Source organism: Rhipicephalus sanguineus, chromosome 9 (assembly GCF_013339695.2).
Source record: "Rhipicephalus sanguineus isolate Rsan-2018 chromosome 9, BIME_Rsan_1.4, whole genome shotgun sequence".
Lineage (NCBI taxonomy): Eukaryota > Metazoa > Arthropoda > Arachnida > Ixodida > Ixodidae > Rhipicephalus > Rhipicephalus sanguineus.
The window spans coordinates 59,534,074-59,560,054 of NC_051184.2; the positions used below are offsets into that span (position 1 = coordinate 59,534,074).

The window sequence follows — 25,981 nt, forward strand, 5'->3', positions numbered from 1 at the left end:
TTAGGTGCACGCTAAAGAACTTCAGGTGGTCGAAATTTCCGGAGCTCTCCACCTACGGCGTCCCTCATAATTATGTCGTTCTTTTGGGACGTAAAACCCCAACAATTAATATTATTAGTTTGATGCCACCGACGCCGGCATTTAAAGCTTTCGCCTTATTAACCGTAATTTACACCGCATTCATTTGCTTGCATTACCGCAGCGAGATCAGTACTTCCAGGACACGAATGACGCGTGCCCTATCAGCGTGACATGGCATTCTTGAAAATCGTGGCGAGCCCCGCGTCCAAAGCATGCAGACCATTATTGCTGTGAGATGAAAAGACTCCCCAGCGGGTCGGAACTGCTTTCAGAGAGATGAGCATCCAAACATTCCGCCAAAATATGCCGGCTCTCATGGTGCCGATGGTTTGTGTCAGTACAGCGATGTTCTTCGTTAAAAAACTCACCCAATTCGGAAGTGCATTGACGAAGTTTACAATTTCGAAAAGAGTATGGATACATGTCCGAGCCTTGCGACACAGCCTTATTGCAAATAAAAATACCTGTAAGATGGCAGTAGTGACCAGTGTTGCCAAAATAATATTCGGTTAATTACGTTCTGTAGGTAAGTTTTCGCAACAAGCGGTGCGTACGACTGTGAAACTGACAATACAGGCGGAAATATGATTACACGTGATATAGGATCATGTGGGCACTCTAGAATATTAATTTTTGTGATAAAAATGAAGAGAGAGAGAGAGCCTCAAGTGGCGATTTTCCGATGCACGGTGCGCGCAAGGACGCGCATGCGCCATGTCGCGACTGACACCGTGTTTTAGTTTTGTCACGGACTGCACTGCTACACCGATGCTCGCCTGACGTCTGTCAGCGCCTCTCGTACCGTGACAAGTTTCTTGAAAGTGCTCATTTCGACGAACGGGCATGGCCGATGAAGAAGAACTGAGGCGATATTTAACAACTGGGGACGGCAGCTACAAAGTACTTCACGAAACAAACCAACCAACCTCGACTCAAGACAATGCCAAGTGAGTTTCTTCTCGAACACTTCCATAAATTGAAGCAGCCCGAATACGACTTCCACGCGCGAACCTGTTAAGGTATAGGCTTCGTTATTATTTTTTCCGTCTATTTCTGAGAATGTGACAGCGCAGATTTCCGGCCTTCGGAGGCCTGTCGCACGTTATGGCGGCTGGCTGCAGGTATTATGGCGTTTGCAAAAGAAGGAATTGTAGCATCCGCCTCGGTGGTCCCGTGGGTAGGGTGCTCGGCTATTGACCCTAAGGTCGCGGGTTCGATTCCGGCCGCGGCGGTCGCAATTTCGATGAAGGCGAAAAGCTCGGACCAGTGGAGCGCGCGATGCAACTGCACGCGAACACCAGATTGTCATTTCTGGAGCCCTCCATTAAGGCGTGCCTCATAATGATGTCGCGATTTTCGCATGTGAATCCACAGATATTTAGATTAAGAATCGCAGTACTCGGATGCTGCACATTATGCGCAGTCACCCTATGAAAATCCTGCACATACTTGAAATAGTCTTTCACTCGGAAAAGTTGCGCTAGCGTGGAAGGACGATTTTACCAGCGCTGGGATGCTGGGATTGAGAAGGCTTTGTTCTTGCGGGTGTGACAACAGGCATGCGCAGTATAAACACAAAGTGCTTGCACCGCCATAGGGGTTGATTGTGTTTCAACAGCGAGCTGTCTATCACCATCATGAACGGCTTCTACATTATATGGCATCTCGCATCGCCTAGCACATGGTATAGTTTACGTTGCAGACCAATTACACGCGCTAGGCATGAAACTTAATAGGCCTGCAGGCAAGAACAGAGCGAGGCCCTTGCTATTATGGCCATCCTAAATAATACTTTGCAAGTTTCGACTTTGTTATTCGATGCCACGCTAATTGAGATCGTGTTAATTATGACCTTGTTGATTAGATCCTTGCTAATTAAAAGCATGTTCATTATTCAGTGAAGTCCGGGGACCCTACTGCCAGCTTGTTGTAATAAACATCGCTGTGCATCCATTAGGACTTCACGTATGCCCGTGAAATAAAGATTTCTACTATTCTTTGAATTCTTTAATTAAAATGCGTTGTCATATTCGACGAAAATTCCGAAAAGATGTTTGTTGCAGTGAATCGAATGCATGAAGTGGACAATACGCCGATAATGCGGATTTAGCAAGGAATTGTCTAAGACGAAGAGAAGCGCTAGTCACGCCTGCAGCCACTTGCGCTGCGCTAAAGAATGCCTCATGATGAGTGTTAGAAGTAGTGCACGTTATGTATTTATTTTCCAATTGCACGTTAATGTACTGTACAGTGAGGACTCTCAACTACGCCCGAGAGCAACATCAGAAGAAAAAATATCATGGCATACGACGTCAGCTGGCAGCAGTGACAGAACATATCCGGGTACAAACAGTGCAGCACACCTGCAGCAGAGCGCGGGGTGAGCGCCCATTACGTACTTCCCTTGAATGAAGTGGCACTTGTGATGCTTAGCACGTGCAGATTGTTGATCCTCTAGGCTAATCCTGTATAAAGCCTATCCCGTAGTATAAAAACACCAGGAGGCATCGTGAGCATAATTCGTCCTTTTCATATTAGATTGTGCCTCCCATGTACGTCACTGACTTCTTGCCAGGCACAATTACGTAACTTTTGAGATAAGAACACAAAAAAGTAGCACGCTCCACAACAATATACTTGGGGCCCGTGTACATCAATTTAGGTGCATGTTAAAGAAGCCCAGCTGATCGAAATTTCCGGAGCCCTCCACTATGGCGTCCCTCATAATCATATTTTGGTTTTGGGACATAAAACATCAACAATTATTATTGTTCAACTACAAAGCAGTTTGCTCTTTCTAAGTTTTGTTTTGAAGAAACATTCCTTGAAATGTTATAATACAGGTCGGAGTAAACTGTATGAGATCGTATACTTATGTTCAATATTTACGCTGCTATGCATGCAGTCCTATGCATACTTATTAGCAGTCCTCTCTTTCCTTTCTCTCGCCTTTTTCTCCCCTTTCCCCTTCCCGCAGTGTAGGGTAGCAAACCGGGTGCAACCTGGTTAACCTCCCTGTCTTTCCTGTGCCTTTTCCTCTCACTATCTCTCTGTTGCAGTTCCGACAGCGTCTGGATTGACATGCTGAACGATTGGTGGGAGAGAACCTTTGGCAACTATCCAAGTACGCAGTATGTATCAGAATTACCACATATGAAATCTCTTTACCAAGTGTTTAAGAAGTGCATTCATTGCATTTAAACTCTAACATTCGTTGCGGGCGTGGCATATTGCGTGGCTACGCAGTTGGTACCGCTCCCAATGACTCCGGTTCAGACGCCGGTGAGGTCATGCGTTCATATCGAGGCAGCAGTGAAATGTGGCAGTGTGAATTACAAGTCATCTGGATAAAAGATCAGATTACCACATCACAAACGGCTGATCGCTGATAAGCCCATGATCGAGAGAGCATCAATGATTGGAAAACAGCGCACACAAATACGCATGAGACCGAAGCACCTCCGATGTCCTCGTTTCTCCACGCCGGTTCTGGGTTTTTCGCGTACGACAACGCCGCCATCAAGATCTGTGAGTCGCAACAAGGTTCCCTTGCAAATTAAACTGCGGATGGAAGTGCTATTACGGTAGGATTTACTTAATAACGACATTGACCGACCTGTAGACATAGAAACTAGCGATGTTTTATGTCGTCATGGCCTCGAGAATTGCGCTTCTTGTGATATTTCTTTTGCGCTGTCTACGGTGCCGTTGTATTCTATTCATGCTTGCCCCTACATGGTAATAAACGGAAATTATCAACCAGCAAATTGCTGTCCGTGTAACCACCAATGTTGTAGTTGCAGAAAAAGCGACTTTACTGTGATACAAAAGCTTCTTCTTTCTAAGGTATGGCTTGTAGAAGACCACACGAGGAATACGTCTGCTTGCCTCCAGGTTTCTTGGCCGTACCAATGGTGTCCCACTGATCACGGCTCACGACACTCTCGCCACAACATCCTCTCCATCAGGTACGTGGGCAGATATCTTAGGGCGGCGTAATATTCCGCACACAGCTCAGTTTGCCACAGTTGAGAATGCAGCGCATTGGGCGTGATATCACGGATGAATACTGTCATCGATGACTTGATTACTCTAAGAAAGTATACTGGAAAAGTAACACAGATAGTTACATGGTTGGTACGCGTGAGTAACGCAGAAGCGAAGCGTGCGGCTAGAAGTCTCGATACTGAGTGGACAGCGGTGTGTTCAAAGTTCACCGCAACATTTATGCACGCAATAAAGAATCTCGGTCGTCGAAGGTCTTACCGCGTGCGCATAATAAAACGTCTTCGAGTTGGCATGTCCAACTCCCGACAATTTTTAGCATGCGTAAATTTAGAGTGAAATCGTGCCTTAAGCGATCTCCCTTTGCACTTCCCCTTCCTTCTTTCTCCCGCCCTCGCTTGACCTGCAAAGAACATGGCGAGGCATGTGAAGCAGCAGAGTAACAGTTTGCGTGACCCATACGCAGAGGAAATGATGGAATGTTGATTTTAACATTACCGCTACAAAATACCACCCTAAGCGTTATTTCCAAAGGCTGCGGATTTCCTACACATAATAGCCAAGAATAAAGAGCCGTGATCAAGAGCAGCGTTGTTCCTCTCACGAAAGTTCAATACGAAGTGAGCATTCTGCGGCGTTAAAAAATGAAGCTGCAACGCAAAAATATTAGTAGCTGCTGAGGGGGGTGGTAAAACTGACACGACGCGCTCTTGTTAGCGAGCGTGCACGAACCCGCGAAAAGTATAATCGAGGTTTCAATGCCAAGGTGGCCAGCTGACGGTATCCCATCCTACTCTTCATGTTTTGAAAGCAAGTAGCGATATTGTTGCTCCGATCATCGGTCGCATAGGCAAATCCTTTTTGCGGTAGACTTGGACGTGTACATCTATGAATGCCATTTGATATTCACAAAACCAAGCTTTCATGAAAGCCAGATAAAAGCGGGTAAAAAAGGCAAAGCCTGATGATCTCCAGCTGTTCATATGAAGATCAACTACGGGCTGTCCAGAGGGTTCACGATGGCGCCCTAAGGCTCGGCCTAACGGTGCCGACGTGGACGCGGCCGGCCTCGGTCTGAAAAGACCGGGCTTCAGGACTCTTAATAAAGTTTTGTGAATGAATGAATGAATGTGCAGAAGACCGCACCAGAGCCTATGGGCATTGAAGCATGGCCGGAATTGACAAAGCTGCAGCCAGAGCCATAGCTATAACCACAGCCACAGCCAAATCCACAACAAAGTTCATAGCGGCTGCAGTGGTCGCGGCCGACATTAGTCGAGTCAACCACAGTGCTGGCTCCCCACGTCTTCCCCGAAAAAGACCGGCAGATTGTTGCCATTCTTAGATGTCTTACGGACATCATACTCAAGCTCTTGAGTAAACTAGATACTCCTACGTCTCGAACTTCCCCACAACAGCTGGATGTTCTAAACGCAGTGTTTTTGGCGCTTGAGTAAACACCATGGCTCGCTCGCAGCCCTCTTAAAAGCCACAATTCCCTAATCGCAAAGCGCTGAAGTCGTGTAGGCCAGAGAAACTCCGGCCTCAGTGACCACTGTATAAGTGTGCGTGCAGTGCTAGTCTGTTCTTTCTCTGTTTATCTTTCTATTCCCAATTCCCTTATCCCCAGTGCAGGGTAGCAAACCGGACGCTCATCTGGTTAACCTCTCTGCCTTTTCTCTTCTTGCCTTCTCTCTCTCTGTGTCATCGGTAAGTCACTTATGAGAGTGAATGAACAACTTCATAGCGAAGTTATTCGGACAGCCGTGCTTGTGTTGGCTTCTCGTTTCCGAATTATTCACCTCAAAACTTAGACAGAAGCTGTATGCACAACTTCTTTATGAGTGCTAAGCAAATAATCCGCGTATGTGATCTAGTCGAACTACCTGCTTGGCACTCTTTCTTAGTACACAGAGTTTTCCCTTGTAAAAGTACTGTCGCCGCGTGCGCAAACAACTTCTCTGCTTTCAGAGAATGAAGATGAATTACAATCCGGATGCACCGCTTGCTGGATTCCGATGGGCAACACCGGTGCGTCTCTCTCACAGCCGAGTGCAAGCCAGGAGAGCGTGGTGCAAGAACCAGGCATTCCAGGAAACAACGCAAGGTAAGCCCTTACCTTTCAAGGAACAACCTCGCCTCCGAGGCGGCAAGAAACGTTACACGCGAAGAGCGAGACAGTGACGATAAGCGATAGACAACCGCTAATTAATGTGCGGATACTACGTGTGTGCGCAAATATTCCACATCGGTAGTGTCATTGGAGTCGCGTCAACTCGTGAGTGTGTAATGGTATTGCGCAGCAAAATTCTAGCGCCACGGGAACTGTTGTTTCCAGAGTATTTCGCCGTTGCACCTAGCGATATCCGTATTCCGGAGGAACGTAGTAGTGTACATTACGAAATTTTGCAGCCTTTGAAGACTGTGGCTGGGGTCCGAGATATTATGGCGTCGGCGGCGAAAAACTCTCCCCTAAACAGACACTGTGAAAGAGCCAACAACGTAAGCAAACGCATATCGCCGCTCGCTGACAGCTAGAGTGAAGTAGGAAAGGAAGGTTTCCGAGGATGCCCCGCCACGGTGGTTTAGTGGTTATGGCGCTCGACTGCTGACCCGAAGGTTGCGGGATCGAATCCCGGCCGCGGCGGCTGCATTTTCGATGGAGGCGAAAATGTTTGAGGCCCGCCGACTAAGACAAGTAATGAGTATCGATGAGGTCTAAATTTTTTCTGTGATTGGTTTTCGCCGTGATGACGGCCGCCACCGCTCACGACATCAGAGCTTTAGTGCTTGGTCCCCAAAGAAGCTTGAGGGCGTATGCGGTTGCGTTCCTTTGTACCCAAAGGCCTTACCCATGGAGAATACAAAGAAACGCAAGTGCTTACGTACGCAAGCCACTGAGGCGCCCCCGCACTCCAAATCTTCAATAAATTTGTTGGGAGCGCTCGTAAAAATTCTGTGTCGCATCTGTGCCGTGTGTTACACAGCATCGCTCGTAATCCACCTTAGCATAGTGAAATGGCTCATGAAGTAGGTGATCCATGCGATCTTTTTTGCACAACAAAAAGATAGCCTGCTGGTGTTTCCTGAAAGCTCGCCCCTGCCTGGTATCCGCTCCAAGAATTCCAAGTACCGCTGAAAGTGCGTATATTGTGCATGAACTCCAGAAGGAAGGAGAAGTACAAAGTATTCTTTTAGCGTCCCATGTTCGGAAATGCAGGCCTTGAGATAAACAGCAATCATTTCATGACAGTGCTTTATTTATTTTTTTATTTATTTACAGATTACCTCCATCGCCATATAGGCATTACGTAGGGGGGGAACAAAAACTTAACCAATAAAGGAACGCTTGCAGAGATATATACACACATATAGAAATATCAACATAACATTATCAGGAGTAACATGCTCTTAACGCGAGTACTTGTCGTCTTCGAGAAAAGTTGCAAATTTGTATTTGGGGATTGACGCATGGTGTGTGTATGTTAAGCACGAATGGTTGCAGCACGAGGTGCTTTCAATAATACTGTAGTGCCACTGCGTTTATTGATGTACAAAGTTGCTGATGGCGGTAGGGGCCGCCGCCATATTGATACAATGATATTTCGCGTCATCACTGTCAGTATATATCATGTGAACTATACGTCTTGAACGTGTAGGATTTCTGGGGCTACGTCGAATTTCCAACGGAATATGGAGTATCACCAAGTCGAGCACCCATACTCCTACGGTACGTGCGCTCCTCTTTCAAATTTTATCAGAGCAACCCCTAACCAAAAGCAGTGTAGCAAACCGGCAGTACGCCTGCATGGCTTCTCTACTAACAGAGGGCTCCTCCTTCTCTAAAAACATTCCTTCTCTGTCTCATTTCCCATTCCAATGTGGTAACCGTGTTCAGTCTTGATTCCTCTCTGCCTGTACTATGCCCCTTCATATGTCATATCCCCTGTCTCATGTTCACTGCTCATACTAGGACTGAGATAATGTTTCTTTAGTGATGACAGTGTACACAGTTAAAAAAAGGGAATGAATGAACACCAGTTGTGAGAATTTTCCTTGAACAAACATAGTTTGGGTTAAGCTTGCTTGGAAACTGTCACAATGGTGTGCTGCAGATGCGTTCTAGCAGTAGGTTGAAATAAAAAAAAAACGCCTTCAATTCAGGTTTTCACCAACCCCTATAAGCAGAATTAACGTTAATATTTGAAAGCACACTTTGTAAGACGAATGGTTACTGTTTCTCGTTACAATATCACTGCTCTTTGAAGCCGGGTCAATAGTTCAGATAAAAGCGCCGTGTTCGTTCATAAAATCTTCAAAAATTAATTCGCAAAAGTAAAGCAGCGCGCTGATAAGTGTTGCGCGTGTATCGCGCAGAAGTTGCGGCGCGCTATGTTATCGTGTATGCCTGTGCTCACGCAAGCCACGGGAATGATGACGTCATGGGGCTTACGTATATGGCTGTAGATAAACGCCGGGACTTTTTGCGTTTCTTCGTGAACTGGGTGTGATTGGCGTGATCCTCATAGGCGGCGCAAGAGGCAAGGGGGGAAGGGCGAGTTTGGTTCGCCCCTTTAGTCGCCTGAGCGAGGCGCCACATTGGCCCGATACCTCTACTAAGTCCTGCCTGTCCCGTTAGTGTTTTCAGTGTAGAGTTATGGCATCACTGTATCACTGTATAAAACCCCTGATGTCGCATTCCGAGAACTGTTCACTTCTCATCTGCACCACTGGAAAGCCAGCGAGACAAGGCAGGCCGTTCTAAGAAGCACGTGATTGCTTTAGTTTTCATTTTTGCATCTATTTTGCAAAACTGTTATTCTTTCAGACTCCATGAATTCGCGTCGAGAGAACCCTGCGAACGCTATGGCGATCCTTGCTCCGCCATAGCCGGGTCGCTTCCTTGCCGCAGCACGCAGCCACACATCGCAAAAGGCACCCGGACAATCTGGGTTCTTCAGTGCAGATTTCTTGAGTAACATCTGAATGGTGATTAGCGATCGGTGCATGCCTTTTTTCAAAGGTGCGTTTCTTCTTTACTGCTTGCCGCTTACCGCTTACCTCGACTAACGAACTAAGACATTTCCTAAAGCCCAGTTCTGAGGACGTAAAGCACCGTATCGAGAAAGGAACGAAAAAGTAAAGAATACTGCACGAACTCCTGTAATGATCGCCTTCTCAGTCGACGTACTTTGTACGTTCTGGCATTGAGTGTGTTACCTTATAAAATGTGATGAGGGTGGCGCTACTTACTCGTTCTCAGAGCAATGTCTCATATCTTGTTTCCACGATTTCTTAGGATGCGATGTTCTAGTGCTTCGAGGTAATGGCGGTTGAATGCCTGTGTTTTACTATACAGATGTGTACGATAACGGAAGCGCTGGTGTTCAGTCTCCGACCTCCATCAGAAGAGACTGGGATACAGTGGCCGATAAAAGCCGCGCAGCCATCGTGCAGCCGTCAGCCACACCGGAAAACAACTCGAGGTGAGTAGTTAAGTTGAATGGAGCCACTAAGTGGCAAGTCGCAGTGCACCTCTGCCGCTCTTTTATGCGAGGTACTTTTTCTGCGCAATGGGGAGCCTAGGCGCACGCTGCCATGATAACAAGCCGTAGATGCAAGTCGTAGTCTCAGTGATGTGCGTTTCGGGAAACGTCGCCGTGAAATGGCAATGGCATAGGTGCCTGGGAATGTTCTCCTTGGAACAAGCACGAACACTTTACTTACTCCTGCTGTTCTACATCGTGGTCGAATTGTGACGGCGACTGTTACTGCTGATTGATTGACGTCATAATATGTCATCGCGCACGTCACGCAACTCTTGTTTAAATGCTATGCGAACGGTTCTTGCGGTTTATACTTGACAATACGGTTTTCTCAACCACTTGGTACACGATGACAATATGAAGCTTTCCAGAAACGCCTTTGTCTTCTGCGTTTCTGCTCTTGTGCTCGCGTCGTAGCCTGATGGAACCCATCACTTTGTCATCGGTTTGTACTGTACTCAGTGTTGGTTTCCTTATTCATGATTAATTAGTTATTCTGTCGATCAGTCCTTTTTTCTGACAGACACGTCTGGCATGAAATAGTTTGCATGATGACGGCAGAAGAGAAGAACACCGCTGACACGGAACTAAGAAGTGTATGTTGTTTAACGGAAAGATAATCCAATTCTATGACGCATACCGCAAAAGGCGGCATGCTCCCGTAAGACTGCCACTCATGTATGTTTTCCAGGACCTCCGCATCGGCATGTCTGTCGTTTTTAGTTTCTCTGCAGCAGATTGTTGCTCTTTTATTTTTCCTCGTCTTTGTCCAACGCTGAAGTCAATTGGCATGCGACGAAAGACAAGCGGTATCGCACCAGCAAATTACTTAGGCATAGGCGACTGTTCTCCACAACCACAAAGACGTTTTCATCATCATAGGTACGGTCTTCGCTCGCAGTGCACAGCTTGATACCAATGTCTTTCTTTTTTTCCTCCAGGGTGCCTCCTGGCACGCGGACACTCCAAAGCAATGCTGCCTACGGTACATATTTTTCGTACTGTCAAGATTCCTACTTCGGTGTGGAAATCTCCTCGGCCGCAAGTACAACTCGACAGTGCACACCCTCTTGTTCGCGACTGAGGAAGCCATTATTCATATATTTCACGGGACACATTCAGTCAACGTTGTCTGAAATATTGGTTTAAGGCTTGGGCAGAAAGCTGTATAAAGGCCATAATTCGCCAAACTCACTCATGAGTCGACACATTCAGACTTACTTGTACTCAGGTAGGCCGGTTTGTCTGGGTCTGATGTAGTCGGGCCGAGTAATATTTTGTTGATCTTGTGTCCGAGTGACTCTGGTTGGGGAAAATTTTGGCGTGTTTGAGTGCGAGTAAGCATTAAGCGCAAAATATATTTCTCGAGTCAGTGTGAGTGGACTCTACATTTGTTGCCGACATGTGATAAAAGTTGTTTTTTTCTGTAAAGATAACCTTATCAATAACAAACTTCACCGATCAAGTACCCCCCGATATGATTCCTTAATCGGGAATTTGAATTATATTAGTGGAAGCTTCGTTATATATTGATATCTATCGAACTTATCGGTCAACTGATTACTCGTAAATCACCTGCCTTGCACTTTTTGGCAGCCTACCTACGTCACTGACCATTAAACCTTACATGGCATAGCCATAAGTATTGGTGGAGTGCTGCGCCACTGTAATCAATACGTATTTTTTTTCATTCTCAGGGCACGTACGGATAGTCCCAATATGGACTCACCAGTATAAAGCCTTCGGCCTCCAGCGGCGACGACTCAATCGCTCCTCTCGAATCTATGGTGACACGTCTGGAAATAAACGAAGAATCGGTTACCTTGGTAAACAGCGCAAGGTAAGTCGAAATTTTGAGGGTAGAGTTGAACGCTTTTTAACAGCAGGTTGAGGCATCTAACGCTTAATCTCAAGCCCATAGTTAGGCTTTTCGTTGTTCTATTGGGTCCCCCACGTGGACCTGTTCGTGTCCGTTCGCAACTGCACTGAACGCGCGGAAGTGGCGGACTTTCAAAATACGAGTGGAATTTCAGTAGAAGGTTTTTTGGAGTTAATTTCAAGTGTACCTAACTTCAAGTATTGTGAGCTTTGAGGAAGGTTTTTATGTAGAAAAACGGGGAATTTGTACAGGATCTTGCGTAGCGCCGATTTTAGCTGAAATCTATCTTGCTGATTTAGATTGTTCACTGTCGCGGGCGCTTCTTGACGAAAGCATTGTTCGCGTCTTCAGATATGTCGACTATATTTTTAATCTTGGTAAGTGTGACTTCAGACAATAACCTAGCGGAGGTAGCGGATAACATTCTTCATGTTTTCAAATCCGTTGCCAAGAAACTGAATTTTACTTTTGAGCAGCCAGTGAGTTCAAGTTTGCAGTTTTTACTTATCAGACTATTTTTCAAAGATGGTGGTCACATGTGCTGGGCATACCAGCCGCTATCTAAGAAGCCCTTTTTACCGTACGATTCTTGCCATTCAAAGCTTGTTAAGAGGGGAATCGCGGAGTCATGCTAGAAGACATCTTTAAGTAAGTCATGCCACCACACGGTCCAGGATAGTTTCATCACCCAAGTGGCCAGACTGCAAGAAGCGGGTTTTGCGGACGTTCTGCTAAAGGCCATAGAATAGAAGCTGTTGGAAACCTTCAGTAGATGTACTGCACCTTCACGGGCGGACAATACATTAGGAACTGAAAGGCGAGGTTTTGTGGTTTTGCCCTACGTCTGCAAACTTTCGAATGGTATCAAGAATGTGGCGAGGCAATTTGGCGTACGTTTTTTTTGTGCAGCGCCATGTAAACTGTAATGGGTGTGCGCCCTTACGAGCGTGCAGAGGAGCGGAAACTGCGGCACGAATCACAAACGCAAGTTTGTAGCATGCAGATCGGAAGTTGTATATGAGGTCCCGTTAAGCTGCGGCAAAATCTATGTGGGCAAAACTGGAAGATGTCTAAATAAACGCCATTCGGAGAATTCGTATGCTATAGCTTCAGCCAGTTGGCAACATTTGGCGGTTCATTGCAGATCCTGCACTAACTGCACCCTACTTTTTGATGAAACAAAAGTGCTGGGGCATGCCAGACAAAAAAGAGCACGTGGAATTTTGGAGGCGTCAGTGATCTCGAGGCTTGGTCCCGATAAATGCATTAGTGAACCCTCCGTGTATCTGCCTAAGAAACAGTTGGCATTTTTAACGTAGGTAAAGAGCTTTTACTAAGGTGTGTGACACTATCGGGAGAGCTTGTGCGCATGTATGTTTTCGGAAGTAGAAGCACTAAAATTTCGCAAACGTACAGAAGATCAACGGGGCATGAAGAGCTCCACAGTACGTTTTGTTGCGTACTGCAGAAGCCAGCCGCCGTCAACGATGGAACAGCGCACATATGATTTCCTTTCTTGCAGTACAGCAAAGTGCCATAATCGTTTAAATGTGTTTTCATTGCGAGATGAAAGATAGCCACCTATACACGCTAAGTTTAGTTTCGGTATGAAACCATTGAAGGTATTATTGTAAAGAGTATGCCAAAATACATTATGGTGCCTTTGTCAGGATACGCTGAGGTAACAGGTCCAGTTCAGCTAAGATGAGTTATCAATAATTAGTCATGGAAATGTTGGATATAAGTTAGTAGCAAAGGAAAGCGCTTAGTAAGCCCTCCATAACTGCTATGCAACGCGCTCTTATTCAGTGCATGCAGCTTCACGTCCGGCGGCGCAACTCGAGATTTTAACGTCAAGACTTCTGATAAGACACACGAGAATTCTGTTTCAACCATCAAACTGTATTCACCGTCTTTTCCTTTGAGTTGCACTGTACAACTGGGCATTACTCAACCAATCAAGAACGAGAACGTTTCTATACATGTGACCAGAAGAACAGCTGTGTTCTGTTTTTAACGCTCAACGTCCCCGGCCAACAAATGCACCAGTCTTCCATTTTTCCTGAACAAAGCAAATGATGGATGAATACAAGTTCCCGATGCACAGGAGCAAGTTCAAGCAAATCGGCTTCCGATAAAAGTTATAACCTGTTCGCCAACATTTATATCGAGAAAAACAAGATGCTGTCCATCAAAAAAACAAAAACAATCTATGTGCCGTACTAGATACTGTTGTCTGGTCTCTCGCAGGATTGGTACTGGCTCCACACAAACGGCAAAGCACAAAGATATCAGCGGCGTCTACAGCCACGTCAACCACGGCATCAAAACATCAGGGGAACGAAGCCACAAGTGGGAAACATGCCGCAATTCATTTAAAAGGAAGGGTCATCTCGCGACACATGGCCGCGCGCATGGAGGCCAGACGCCCTGTCATTGCAGCATATGTGGTAAATCATTTGTACGGAAGGCTCATCTCGATATACATCGCCGCACTCACACAGGCGAGAAGCCCTATCATTGCGACATATGTGATCAATCATTTTCAACAAAGGGTAATCTCGATGCACATCGCCGCACTCACACAGGCGAGAGGCCTTATCATTGCGACATATGTGATAAATCATTTTCAATAAAGTCTAATCTCAATGTACATCAACGCACGCATAGAGGCGAGAAGCCCTTCAAGTGCACGGTATGCACAAAGTCCTTCACACAGCAAGGAAATCTTCGTGTACATGAACGTACTCATACGGGCGAGAGGCCTTATAAATGCAAGATGTGTGAGCATTCATCAACCACATCGTCACATCTTAAAAAGCATCAACGAACACACAGAAACAAGAAGCCTTGAGCCTGCCGAAAAAGGAACAATATCACTTCTACTGACGATACATCAATGAAACTCCACATTCACGTTGCTATCCATCCCTTCTCTGATGAAGTGTGCAATCATTCATTCATAAAAAAATGTTTTAATACGAAATCATCGATAAACATGAGTGCTGACGTGCTATTGGTTAGGCTATATTTTTAGAAATTTAACTTACCTCATACGTAGCGACAACCACACATGGCCACCTTCATATTCGCATGGCTGTGTATCCCTTTCACAACCGAAATGTGCAATCAGTCATTCGAGTACAAAAGAAATGTTGGGATACGGAACCTTCGATTTCGGTGTACTATTTGGTTAGGTGACGTTTTTAGATATGTAACGAGCCTCATCCCCCTTCAAGCACACCTGGGCTGTTGTATGTCTAATTTTGTGCTTGTAGGTCAATCCTATAGGTCAACGTTTACTTCAAGACGTTAGAGAAATGCAGTACAATGAAATTCTTCGTTCTCTCGTAAAATGAAAAAAATCTGGCGGATATCACGCACTCTGAGAATCCATGTAATGCGTAGCAGCCAGCAAAGAGCTGCATACATCACCTTGTTTGTCTTTGAGTCAAATGAAGTCATTCATTCCAAGATACCTAGTTTACTATAAATCCCGTCTTTGTCATGAATGTATGCATGTACAATCTCGTATATTCAATGCATGACCTGTCTTTGTGTTTTTCACGAGGTTATGTCATGCGATGCCAATTTTGGCATATATCCATTAACAGAACAGCCAGAAGCGCACCAAGACAGCGTCATGTAAATCATGCCTTACATTATATGCATGTTATGATTTGCATGTTGGGACTTATCATTTATGTTCGTCGCAGTCACCTCGCGCAATACCATATTTGGTACATGTCAAGCTGGCAAAGCGGCTACTAGCGCACCATGAGTGTGGCATGTAAGTCATGCGGTACTTGACATGCACGTCATGGTTTTCATGTTACCACCTGTCATTTATGTTCGTCGTACAGTCGCGTCGTGCAATGCTATTTTTGGTGTATATCAACCCAGAAAAACGGCAGTTAGCAAACTATGAACATGGCATGTATATGAGCGCATACATGACATACACCTCCATATTTTCACGTTACCATCTCTCATTTATGTTCGTCATGCAGTCATGTCCCGCAATACCAACTTTGGTGTATATCTGGCTAGCGAACCGGCCGCAAGCGCACCACGAGCGTGGCATGTAAGTCATGCCGTACATGAGATGCATCTCATTATTTTCATGCTACGACGTGTCAATTATGTTCGTGACACAGACACGTCACGCAACACCAAATCTGGCACTAGTCAAGCTAGCGAAACGGCCGCGTGTGCACCATGAGTGTGACATGTAAGCCATGCCGGCCATGACATGCATATCTAGACTATCATGTTACCACCTGTCGTTTATGGTCGTCATACAGAAATGTCTCGTCATACCGATTGTCATATATATCCATTCAATTCTCGTATATATCTATTTATATCCCGACGTAATATATACAAGGAAGGGGCGACGATACTATCTTGAAAGCTGATTTACTTAACGTTTTCAGCTGGTGGACCAGCCTTCGTCAGAGCTGGTCCACCAGATGAAAACCTTAAGTAAATCTGCTTTGAAGAAAGTTTCGTCGCCCCTTCCTTGCAGATATAACGTCGGGTCCAGCGTGAATGACGTTCAAAGAGTGTATTATATATATATATATATATATATATATATATATATATATATATATATATATATATATATTGCAGGTAGCATATGTTGAAAAAGGCAAATTGCCGTTACTAAAGTTTCGGCGGCCGCACGGCCTTCGACACAATACACAAGAAACCGTTGTTTTTTATGAAGGCGCATATACTCCTATACTTATAACTTTGCGGCAACCGAAGTGACTTCCGCATTTAAGCCTTATATATATATATATATATATATATATATATATATATATATGTGTGTGTGTGTGTGTGTGTGTGTGTGTGTGCACACCGTTTCTTTTCTCTCTTTTTAATATGATAACCACAACAGCAAAGCACCCGCCACGTTTGTAGTGTGCTTATGGTGCGCAGCTGCAGGCGAAGTGCTAGACGCCCATGTACTTTTATGGGCGTCTATGGGACGTTTCCGTTCTTGCCAAAAGCTCAGATGCTCTGGCCCGGAAAATTATGAAAGCTTTTTGGATAAATAGAAAGAGGAGTTGTGAATATGCGATACGTCTATGGTTTTGCGGACCTGTGAATTGGAATTTTTTACTTCTTTACATGATTAGTCAAGAATCTGTAATGGCCTCGTGCTGTATGTGCAATGATTGTGTGTTGCAGTGCTGTTTGCGCATGTTTGGTGGGTCTATATATTATGTGCTGCTCTCCTCGGAATAAAATCAGTTTGCGAGTGACTTTTTTCTCGTGCCTTTCTGCTGGTGGTGCTTAGGCGTTTAGGTTTTTTTGTCAATGTTATGCACCAACTAGCACAACAAGTGCTTCTAAGTTACAGCTTCCTGTGGCGGTGCCACAATGCACGGAGCGTGCAATGACGCGTATGCGCCGTGCCACGTCTCAAGACCGTGCTGTAGTTTTGAGACCGGGTGCATCACTACAATGATGCTCGGTACATGTCGGTCCACGCCTGTGGTACTGTGGTAACTGTCTGCAAACTACACATGTAGACTCGGATACCTCGTAAGTAGCGGCAAAATTTACTGGCTTTACTATCCGCTGGCTTGTACTAAAATACGTGGAGGTACTAAAATACGCTCGGAAGTAGTGCCTACATGTATTTACTGTTTATTAACCTTTTTAATTGTGTACATTCAGGCATTGCTAATTAAATCATGACAAGAAGACTGTTACGTGAATCGCCAGAAATATTTTTTTTCCGCAGCGTTTAGCATCTCAGCAAGCCAAATGCGTCAATATTCATTGTTGAACAGGGCAACTGATCGATGAATACGAATTCCCGAAGTTAGCACTAAGGTAGCACTAAGGTTAAAGATAGGGAGGTTAGACATTTCTTAGACCAGCTGGCTACCCTACTCAGAGGAAAGGGGGAATGATTGAGAATGGAAAGAGGCAATGCAAAAAGAAAAAAAGAAAGGGAGAACAAAAGAAATAAATAAAAGAAAAACAAAAATAAAAGGAAAGAAAATAGCCACACTGTTTAAATCTGCATCTAAGCCCAGCTGCCCCTAAAGAGCACTGCAAGGCTATTAAAGCTTTCAATGCTGAGGACGGATTCGGCCAGCGTCCCAGGAGCCTTTGATCCGAGAAAGGGCGATTATCAAGTCTGTCTAACTCATTCGAACGTTCTTATGTGGGCGCACTAAGACGGCCATTCACAGAGAAGTTGGGCAATTGTTTATTCGCAGCATGCGGTTATTGCATGCAGGATTGTTCGTCATTTTGATCCGAAAAGTGTAGGCATTCGTGAAGGCCACGCCAGGCCACATGAGGCTCAGCAGCGTCTCCTCAGTTCGAAGATATTCCAGACGGAATACGGAGCTGGAGATTGGGATCATAGCTGTGTAGATGGACGTTGAATTCCGCCGAGTTCCCAGTGCAGGTATGAGTGCACGTGGGAGGGAAAAAGAGAAAGAGCAAGAGAGAAGGCTCTTTATATACAGAGACAAAAAAATGTTGTCTCCAAAGTAAAAAATGCTCAACTTCCCAAGCGCCGCTATATGTCAAGGCACGCGTGCCTTCTTATTTTCCGAAACGTCGAATTTTAAAATTTCTGTTCCTGCTTCTCGGGGTCATTAACTAAATTGGTAAACTGTAAAGTGACTTACATCACCACCATTACACTCTCAATTCGAAAACCAGTGAAATAGTACTCCCATAAAAGTTATATTCTGTTCGGCAAGCTCTTTACCCAGAGCAACGTGACGCTGTGATTAAAAAAAATCAATGCACCTATTATATTAACTTGTTCGGTTACTCGCAGCGGGGCCACTGGTTCCACGCAATAGAAACAGCGCAAGGACGGTGTCCGTGGCGAAGTCAACCGCGGCAAGAAACCGCCACGGGAACGACGCCACACATGCGAGATATGCGACAAATCATTTCAATGTGACAGTCATCTTGTGACACATCGCCGTATTCATACGGGCGAAAAGCCCTATCGTTGTCACATATGTGCTCAATCATTTACGGAGCAGTGCAATCTCGCGAGGCATCTCAGTACTCATTCAGGCGAGAAACCCTACCAGTGCGCAACATGCAATCAATCCTTTACAGAGTCAGCAAGTATTCGCAGACATGAACTCACGCATACCGGCGAGAGGCCGTTTAAATGCGAAATATGTGGTCATTCGTTCACGACAGCCTACTCTCTTCAAAGACATCGACGAACGCGCACAGACCATGAAATCTGTAAGCCTCCCGCACAAAGAAAAGATCACAATCACTTCGAGAAGTGAAGTATCAATTATTAACTCCACTGCTGTACTGGCGCGTGCCCTTCACTGGCGAAATGAGCATGTAATCCATCCCGTACACACAAAAACTGTTTCTACGTGTCCACCTTATTCACGTGGATGAACCTCCATTGCAGTCTGCACACGGCAGTCTTCATTTTAAAAACAAACGGCACTCTGAACGAACATGTGCACTGATTCTTATGCGCTATTTGCGCAGCAATTTTTTTTGTAAAGTGCTTTTTTTTACTTTCCTCTTCCCATATGTGTCATACATAGGCGGGCTGTCGTAGCGGTTTTATCGTACTTGCATAAGTCATTTTTATAGCTCAACTTTTATTTCATGACGTGAGAAAGAAGCGGTGCAGGACAAAGAATACTGCCTTTCTTTCTTAAGAATAGAACAAAAATGGTTAAAACCACGTGTGTGAGATGTCGGTTTCTCGTATCGTGACAAAGAGCTGTAATAGATGCGCGTAGGTAACCAATACTGCCTGGCTTTTGGAAATCACGGGAACAAACGTCATCACCCCAGGTATTTAGAGTGGTCCAATGCAGAAGAATTTTGGAGATCCTTCCCAATGTTTGCCCTTCGGATACATAGATATGTTTAGTGACGTGGCCATACCAAAGATGTGTCTAGACAAGTCCACGCGGACTGCACTTGTGTGTTGCGCGACATCATACAGTTGAAATAACAGCACAGAAACCTCTGCGAGATGTAATTAGCTATTCCGGCTGTGAAGTTTGGTTGGTTTGCTTTAAACCATAATTACTATCGAGATACATGTGTGGCATATATGGCATTCTTACTCATGGTAAAAGACTGGGCGTGCAAACACAGACACAACAAAGAAGTCAACACACCACAAACGCCCGGTTGCAATCTTACTGATGCATTTTTTTGCTTTATATCGGGAACATGGTTGGTGAGAATTATGATCGAAATTAGATGTTTTAACGTGCATTCCAATCGTCGACTGCCAACATCTTCGTTTGATTTTGGAATGATATTGTAAGTTTTAAACGAGCGCGATTTATACCTTGCAAATCGTCTCTTCTGACATAGTTTTATAGCTACAACTGCAAACTTACTACTGCCTTACGTGAGAAATGCATCCGCAGAAGCGAAGAGTATCACTATATACAGCCTTAAGGTATAATTACGGTTACGGAATACTGATCGATGATAAAATAAAATCTCTTGCGATGTCTGTTTGCATTTACTCATGTCTTACTTGGAAAGACGAACTCCTAATGACTGCATAGAGGATGTAGGAAGCGGAGGACGGGCAAATAAATTTCTCGTCTACTTTGTACTCAAGGTTGTAGGCCACCTTCAAAAGTATACTTTTTTTTCCGAGGTGTATTCTTAGCTTTTAGCTTTTTCTGCACGCCCAAACTTTCGAAGTTTTGTTGCAACAAAATTTATCCTCCTATTATCATTAGTTTGCGAGTTACAGAAAGTTTTCCATACCCCATGCTCGTATAGCGAAACCGAAACCGCATTACGTTGGTTTCGAAAGTAAGTGTTCTTTCTTCTATATCCATGATATTCAAAATGCTTTATAAATTTTATTTTCACTGTTACATAAGAGAATGTCATTAAATATAACTTTGTGCTTCTATATGTCTTTAAATCTTTAACAACGCCCACAAGGGGGACACACACCTTTTGCAAGCTCTGAAATCTGCGTTTTTCTCAACACAAGAATTTTCTCCAAATCATGAGACGCTAACTTTCACAACTTTTAACACGAAAGTATTTTATGCCGGAGTCCACCACGGCTCCACTGACGCATTTCCGCCACGGATATGACGTTGTAAAATATAAAGACTAACATATGGCAAAGAAAAAAAACTAAAGAAAAAGTTTCGTCCCTTGGAGTCGAACTTACGACCCGTCGATCCCCAGCGCGCAGCGCGAAGCGACTCCGCCGCAGACGGCACGTTCTTCGTTATACTAACGGCGTGCTATTTATGTACACCATTTGCCGGTGGCGGTACTCAGAGATCAAGGTAGATCAGCGTGTCTTCGTTATCACTAGCGAGATGGCAGGAAGGGCTTGAAAGGCGCGCTTTAAAGGTCGTCGCCCCACGCGTTGCGAGGAGCGTGCGCCTCAACAGGGCGTGGTCGCTCGTGCGCGCGCGCTTATCTTGTACGTCTTGCGCTTTCACCGCAAGTAGGTGTTGAAGTTACAGACAGCACAAAGGTCACTTCGCTCGCGCAGCGGCCGCTTTTGCGAAAGGAGCGCGCCGCTCACAAGCAAACAAGTTACAACTGTGACATTTCGCGCTCATCCTGTGTACACTTGTGCGTTCGCTTCGTACGTCCTCCTTTCTATTTCACCAGCGCGCTTTAACTGTCGAGCTGTGACAGTTGTTAGTCGCGCTCATCCTGTGTATGCTCGTTCCATGCGTCCTTTCTGCTTGAACAGCGCGTTGCAAGTTTCGAGCTGCTTGCCGTTCTGCACGTGACATTACAACTCGTTGCTCTACCGTTCATTCCTTCGCCGTCGGGGCGAAGCAATGCACAACAAACGCTCAACAACGTCTCTGGAGACACGTTTTACTTTCGTGTTATACCGATTCCTATTACACAGGGATCAGCCATGGTTTTTAAGTGCGGAGCAATTCTTAGTCGCACCTGCGGCGTCGGCCGCCGTCCACACCCCCACTGCGCATGCTCGGCTCGTCTCGTCTCGTCTCGTGCCGGCGGCAGGCCTCTCCTCTCCCTCCTTCCCTCCCTCTCTCCTCTCCGTCTCTCCCTCATCTCGATCGAACGCGGCCGGTGTGTATATAAGCGGCGAAGCGCGCGTTCGGAATTCAGTCAAGGGCGTCTTTACTTGGCTTTCGCTTGACTTGACGCTTTGCTTGATTCGAGTAGATGCGATGGAAGCAACAGTACCTTCAATCAGCGTCCCACCATTCGTTGAAGGCAACGTTACCACACACTCACCGTCGTCGGCGTCAGCAACAGCCAGCAACGCAGAAGACAAGGCTGCGAAGAGACGAGCATACGACGCTGAACGCGAGCGTTTGAAGCGAGCTGCGAACCCCGAACTTCGCGCACGAGGAGCTGCTGCGAGACGGCAACGACGGGCTGCGGATCCTTCACTCGGGGAAAGAGAAGCAGCTGCGAAACGGCAACGACGGGCTGTGGATCCTGAACGTCGTGCTCGACAAGCAGCAACCGTTCGTGAACGTGGAGCAGCGGATCCATCACTCGGGCAGAGCGACGCTTCTGCGAAACCCAATTACGCAACATTCACGCGATACCCCTACCACTCTGCGACGCATTTACTCGAGTTCATCCCGTGGGAAGATGCGGGCGACATTTTTTCTCAGTGTGTACTTTGTACTGAATATTTTTTATAATAATGTACAACGTATATATATGTGCAGTGAACTAGAACAAAAGAAATTGATGGAATATTTTTGAATTCACAGCTGAATTTGCAAACAGGTTAGGTCTAAATTAGCTCTTTTTTCGTTCTTTTGTTTTTTTAACATTACTTCCTTGATATTTACAGCATAATATTGTTACTTGTATAGTTGCAGTATTTACAAAATATTTACAACACGTAAGGGGTGTAGCGTAGACGCACTATGACAAGTGCAACACCATCGATCCAAGCCCGAGACACTTCAACTTCGTATTCGACTAGTAGAGTCCTCTAGTGCACAGTGGCACAAACGCGTATGTGACATTAATTGCCGGCGGCAGAAGCAGCGTCTCGGTGCATCGGATCAGTGTACGTGACGTAGGGCTTTAGTCGGGAAACATGCACAGTCTCAGTAGCTGATGGGGGGGACAAAGGCTTGGGGGTCAGGGGCGAGATCTCGTATGTGACTTCGGTTACTTGACGGAGAACTCGGTAAGGCCCAACGTAGCGCGGCAGCAGTTGTTCACTCAGGCCAACGCGACGTGAATGCAGCCAGAGTAAGACCAGGGAGCCAGGGCTGAAACGCACGTCCCGCTGATGGCTGTCGTACAGGCGCTTTTGGTCGGCCTGAGCGCTAGGAGTCGATCACGGGCAACGCGACGTGCCATCGCCGCGCGAACGATGGCGTCGTGAGCGTAGAATGAGGTTGAGTTTGCCTCTGAAGGAAGTAGTGAGTCGAGAGGCAACAGCGGGTCGCGGATACACAGCAGATAGAACGGAGAACAACCAGTAACGTCGTGACGCGACGAATTATAGGCAAACATCACAAACGGTAAGGTGCAGTCCCAATCTCGGTGATCCTCGGACACGTACTTGTATAACATGTCCGTGAGTGCACAGTTTAAGCGCTAAGTAAGTCCGTTTGTCTGAGGATGGTAAGCGGTGCTAAACTTGTGGGACGTTGCACAAGAGCGGAGAAGGTTATCGACAACTTTCGAAAGGAAACAGCGACCTCGATCAGTCAGCAGCTTACGAGGAGCACCATGGTGTAAGATGACTTGATGGAGGAGGAAGTCAGCGGTATCGGTTGCACAGCTGTTAAGGAGGGCACGCGTGATGGCATAAAGTGTGGCATAATCAGTCGCTATGGCGACCCACTTGTTACCCGCGGACGACGTCGGCAAAGAGCCAAGGAGGTACAGGCCGACACGGAAGAATGGTTCCCTGGGGACAGCTATAGGCTGAAGGTAACCAGCGGGTGGGAGAAGAGGCTTTTTGCGGCGTTGGCAGAGCTCGCAGGAGGCGACGTAGCGCCGAACAGAGCGGTATTGGCCAGGCCAGAAGAAACGTCTGCACACGCGATCGTAAGTTCGGTAAACACCCATATGTCCAGCGGTGGGAGCATCGTGCAATTGCGAGAGAATAGACGGTCGCAGATGCTGAGGAACAACGAGAAGCAGTTCAGCACCATGTGGTGTCATATTGCGTCGATATAGGGTACCATCGTGCAGAACAGACATACGGAGGGGGGCGTTCCGTTGTTTTGAGGTGAGGCGTTGCATTAGAGATCGCAAATAATGGTCATGACGCTGCTCGTCGGTGACGTGTAGGAAGTCGCTGAGCGACAAAACACAGGCATCCGAATCAGTGTCGGTGGTATCAGGTGGGTCGATGGGATAACGGGAGAGGCAGTCGGCGTCTCTATGTGGCCGTCCAGATTTGTACGACACAGAAAATGTGAATTCTTGGAGGCGTAAATCCCAGCGACCGATGCGTCCCGTAGGGTCTTTGAGTGAGGAGAGCCAACATTAGGCATGATGGTCTGTTACCACGGTGAACTGTCATCCGAACAAGTATGGCCGAAACTTGGCAATGCCCAACCAAGGGCGAGGCATTCACGTTCTGTGATTGAGTAATTGCGCTCTGAGGGTGATAGAAGGCGGCTTGCGTAAGCGACTACACGATTCATCTGCCGCTGTCGTTGGTACAAAATAGCGCCAATGCCATGGCCACTTGCATCCGTACGAAATTCAGTGTAAGCAAACGGATCAAAATCACCCAGAACGGGCAGATTTACAAGGCGACTCGTAAGCGTTGAAAATGCCTGAGCTTGCTCTGGTCCCCAACTGAATAGGCTGCCCTTTTTGAGAAGACTGGCGAGAGGACGAGCGTTGTCGCCGAAGTTCTGAATAAATCGTCTGAAGTAGGAACACAGCCCCAGGAAACTTCGGACACCAGCAGAGGTACGAGGAGGTGGATACTTGGACTGCGCGCACTTTGTCCGGATCAGGTTGTATGCCAGTAGCGTCCACCAGGTGACCGAGGACTCGTAATTGACGATGGCCGAAGTGACATTTCGCAGAATTGAGCTGCAGGCCTGCTCGTCGGAAGACGTCAAGGATGGCCGAGAGCCGGTGGAGATGGCTGTCAAACGTCGGTGAAAAAACAATAACGTCATCAAGGTAACATAGGCATGTGGACCATTTCAAACCACGTAGAAGAGAGTCCATCATGCGTTCGAATGTGGCTGGTGCATTACGTGGTCCAAAAGGCATCACTTTGAATTGGTAGAGACCATGTAGGGTGACGAAGGCCGTCTTCTAGCGATTCCTGTCATCAACTGAGATTTGCCAGTAGCCAGAACATAAATCGATCGAAGAGAAATAACTGGCACCATGTAAGCAGTCAAGTGCGTCATCAATACGCGGAAGCGGGTAAACGTCCTTTTTCGTGATCTTGTTGAGATGACGATAATCTATGCAGAACGTCCATGTATTGTCCTTCTTTTTACTAAAACGACAAGGGATGACCACGGACTGGAGGAGGACTCGATGATGTCTTTAGAGAGCATTTTCTCGACCTCTGTTTGTATGACGTGACGTTCTCCCGCCGACACACGATAGGGACGCCTATGGATGGGCGGAGCGTCACCAGTGTGTATCTAATGGGTGACGATGTCGGTTCGACCCAGTGGGCGATTGTCGAAATCAATAATGTCTTCGTAGGACATCAAAACGTGGCGGAGGGCGTCAGCGTAAGAAGGTCGTAGGCCAGGAGCTATCATTTTGGCGAATTTGTCGTTAGATGGCATCGTCGGAGCCGAAAGTTGAGTGAACTCAGATGGTTGTTCATAGCTGAGAGTAGACATTCCGGACTCTTCCAAGGGGGACAACACAGCGAGAGACACACCCTATGGAAGAATTTGTGGAGACGAGCCAAAGTTCAGGAGAGGAAGCCACGCACGCTTATTGGTGAGCGTAATGATGGAGCTAGGGAGAGCTATGTGGCGCACAAGAAGGACGTCGCGAAGTGGGGACACGACATAATTACCGTACCGAAGTGGCGGACAAGGTGACATGAGCACATAAGTCGCACCGTCAGGTTGCAGCCGAACAAGTTCAGTGCAGGGAAGTCGGGACTGAATATCTGCGGTAGTGTCGGCACAGCACTGGGGTAGCTCAAGGCTCAGAATACCGGTTGAGCAGTCAATAAGCGCAGAGTGAACAGTCAAGAAGTCCATTCCGAGAATCCCCTCGGGAGGGCACTCCGCAAGTAAAGTGAACAGAACTAACGTTGAGCGGTCGGCGATGGTAATACAAGCTGTACACATTCCCATTACGGCTGTTGTGCTGCCGTTGGCTACTTGTAGGGCAGGCGACTCGGCGGGCGTTAGCACTATTCTGAGACGGCTACGAAAGTCGGAGCGCATGACCGACAGCTGAGCTCCACTGTCGATGAGGGCTTTAACGGGCACATGGTCAACAACAACATTGGTTAGGTTTCGTTTAGGAG

The 25,981-nt window shown here is 46.4% G+C and overlaps 3 protein-coding genes across 3 annotated transcripts in view; all 3 read left to right on the top strand.

Annotated features, from left to right (window-relative positions):
- Positions 1-14,375, top strand: part of LOC119405222 (zinc finger protein ZFP2-like) — a 36,938-nt gene extending 22,563 nt beyond the window's left edge. Inside the window, exons 4-6 of the mRNA XM_049419439.1 lie at positions 6,058-6,193; positions 9,446-9,572; positions 13,762-14,375. Coding sequence (XP_049275396.1) covers positions 6,058-6,193; positions 9,446-9,572; positions 13,762-14,365 — 867 coding nt within the window. The 3' untranslated portion in view covers positions 14,366-14,375. The remainder of the gene's footprint in view (positions 1-6,057; positions 6,194-9,445; positions 9,573-13,761) is intronic.
- Positions 1-20,026, top strand: part of LOC125759931 (zinc finger protein 239-like) — a 175,375-nt gene extending 155,349 nt beyond the window's left edge. Inside the window, exon 4 of the mRNA XM_049419436.1 lies at positions 18,671-20,026. The gene's annotated coding sequence lies outside the window, so the exon portion shown is untranslated. The remainder of the gene's footprint in view (positions 1-18,670) is intronic.
- The window catches only part of LOC125759934 (gastrula zinc finger protein XlCGF7.1-like), a 55,933-nt gene continuing 44,461 nt past the window's right edge, over positions 14,510-25,981 (top strand). The window contains exons 1-2 of the mRNA XM_049419440.1: positions 14,510-14,530; positions 18,357-18,693. Coding sequence (XP_049275397.1) covers positions 14,510-14,530; positions 18,357-18,693 — 358 coding nt within the window. The remainder of the gene's footprint in view (positions 14,531-18,356; positions 18,694-25,981) is intronic.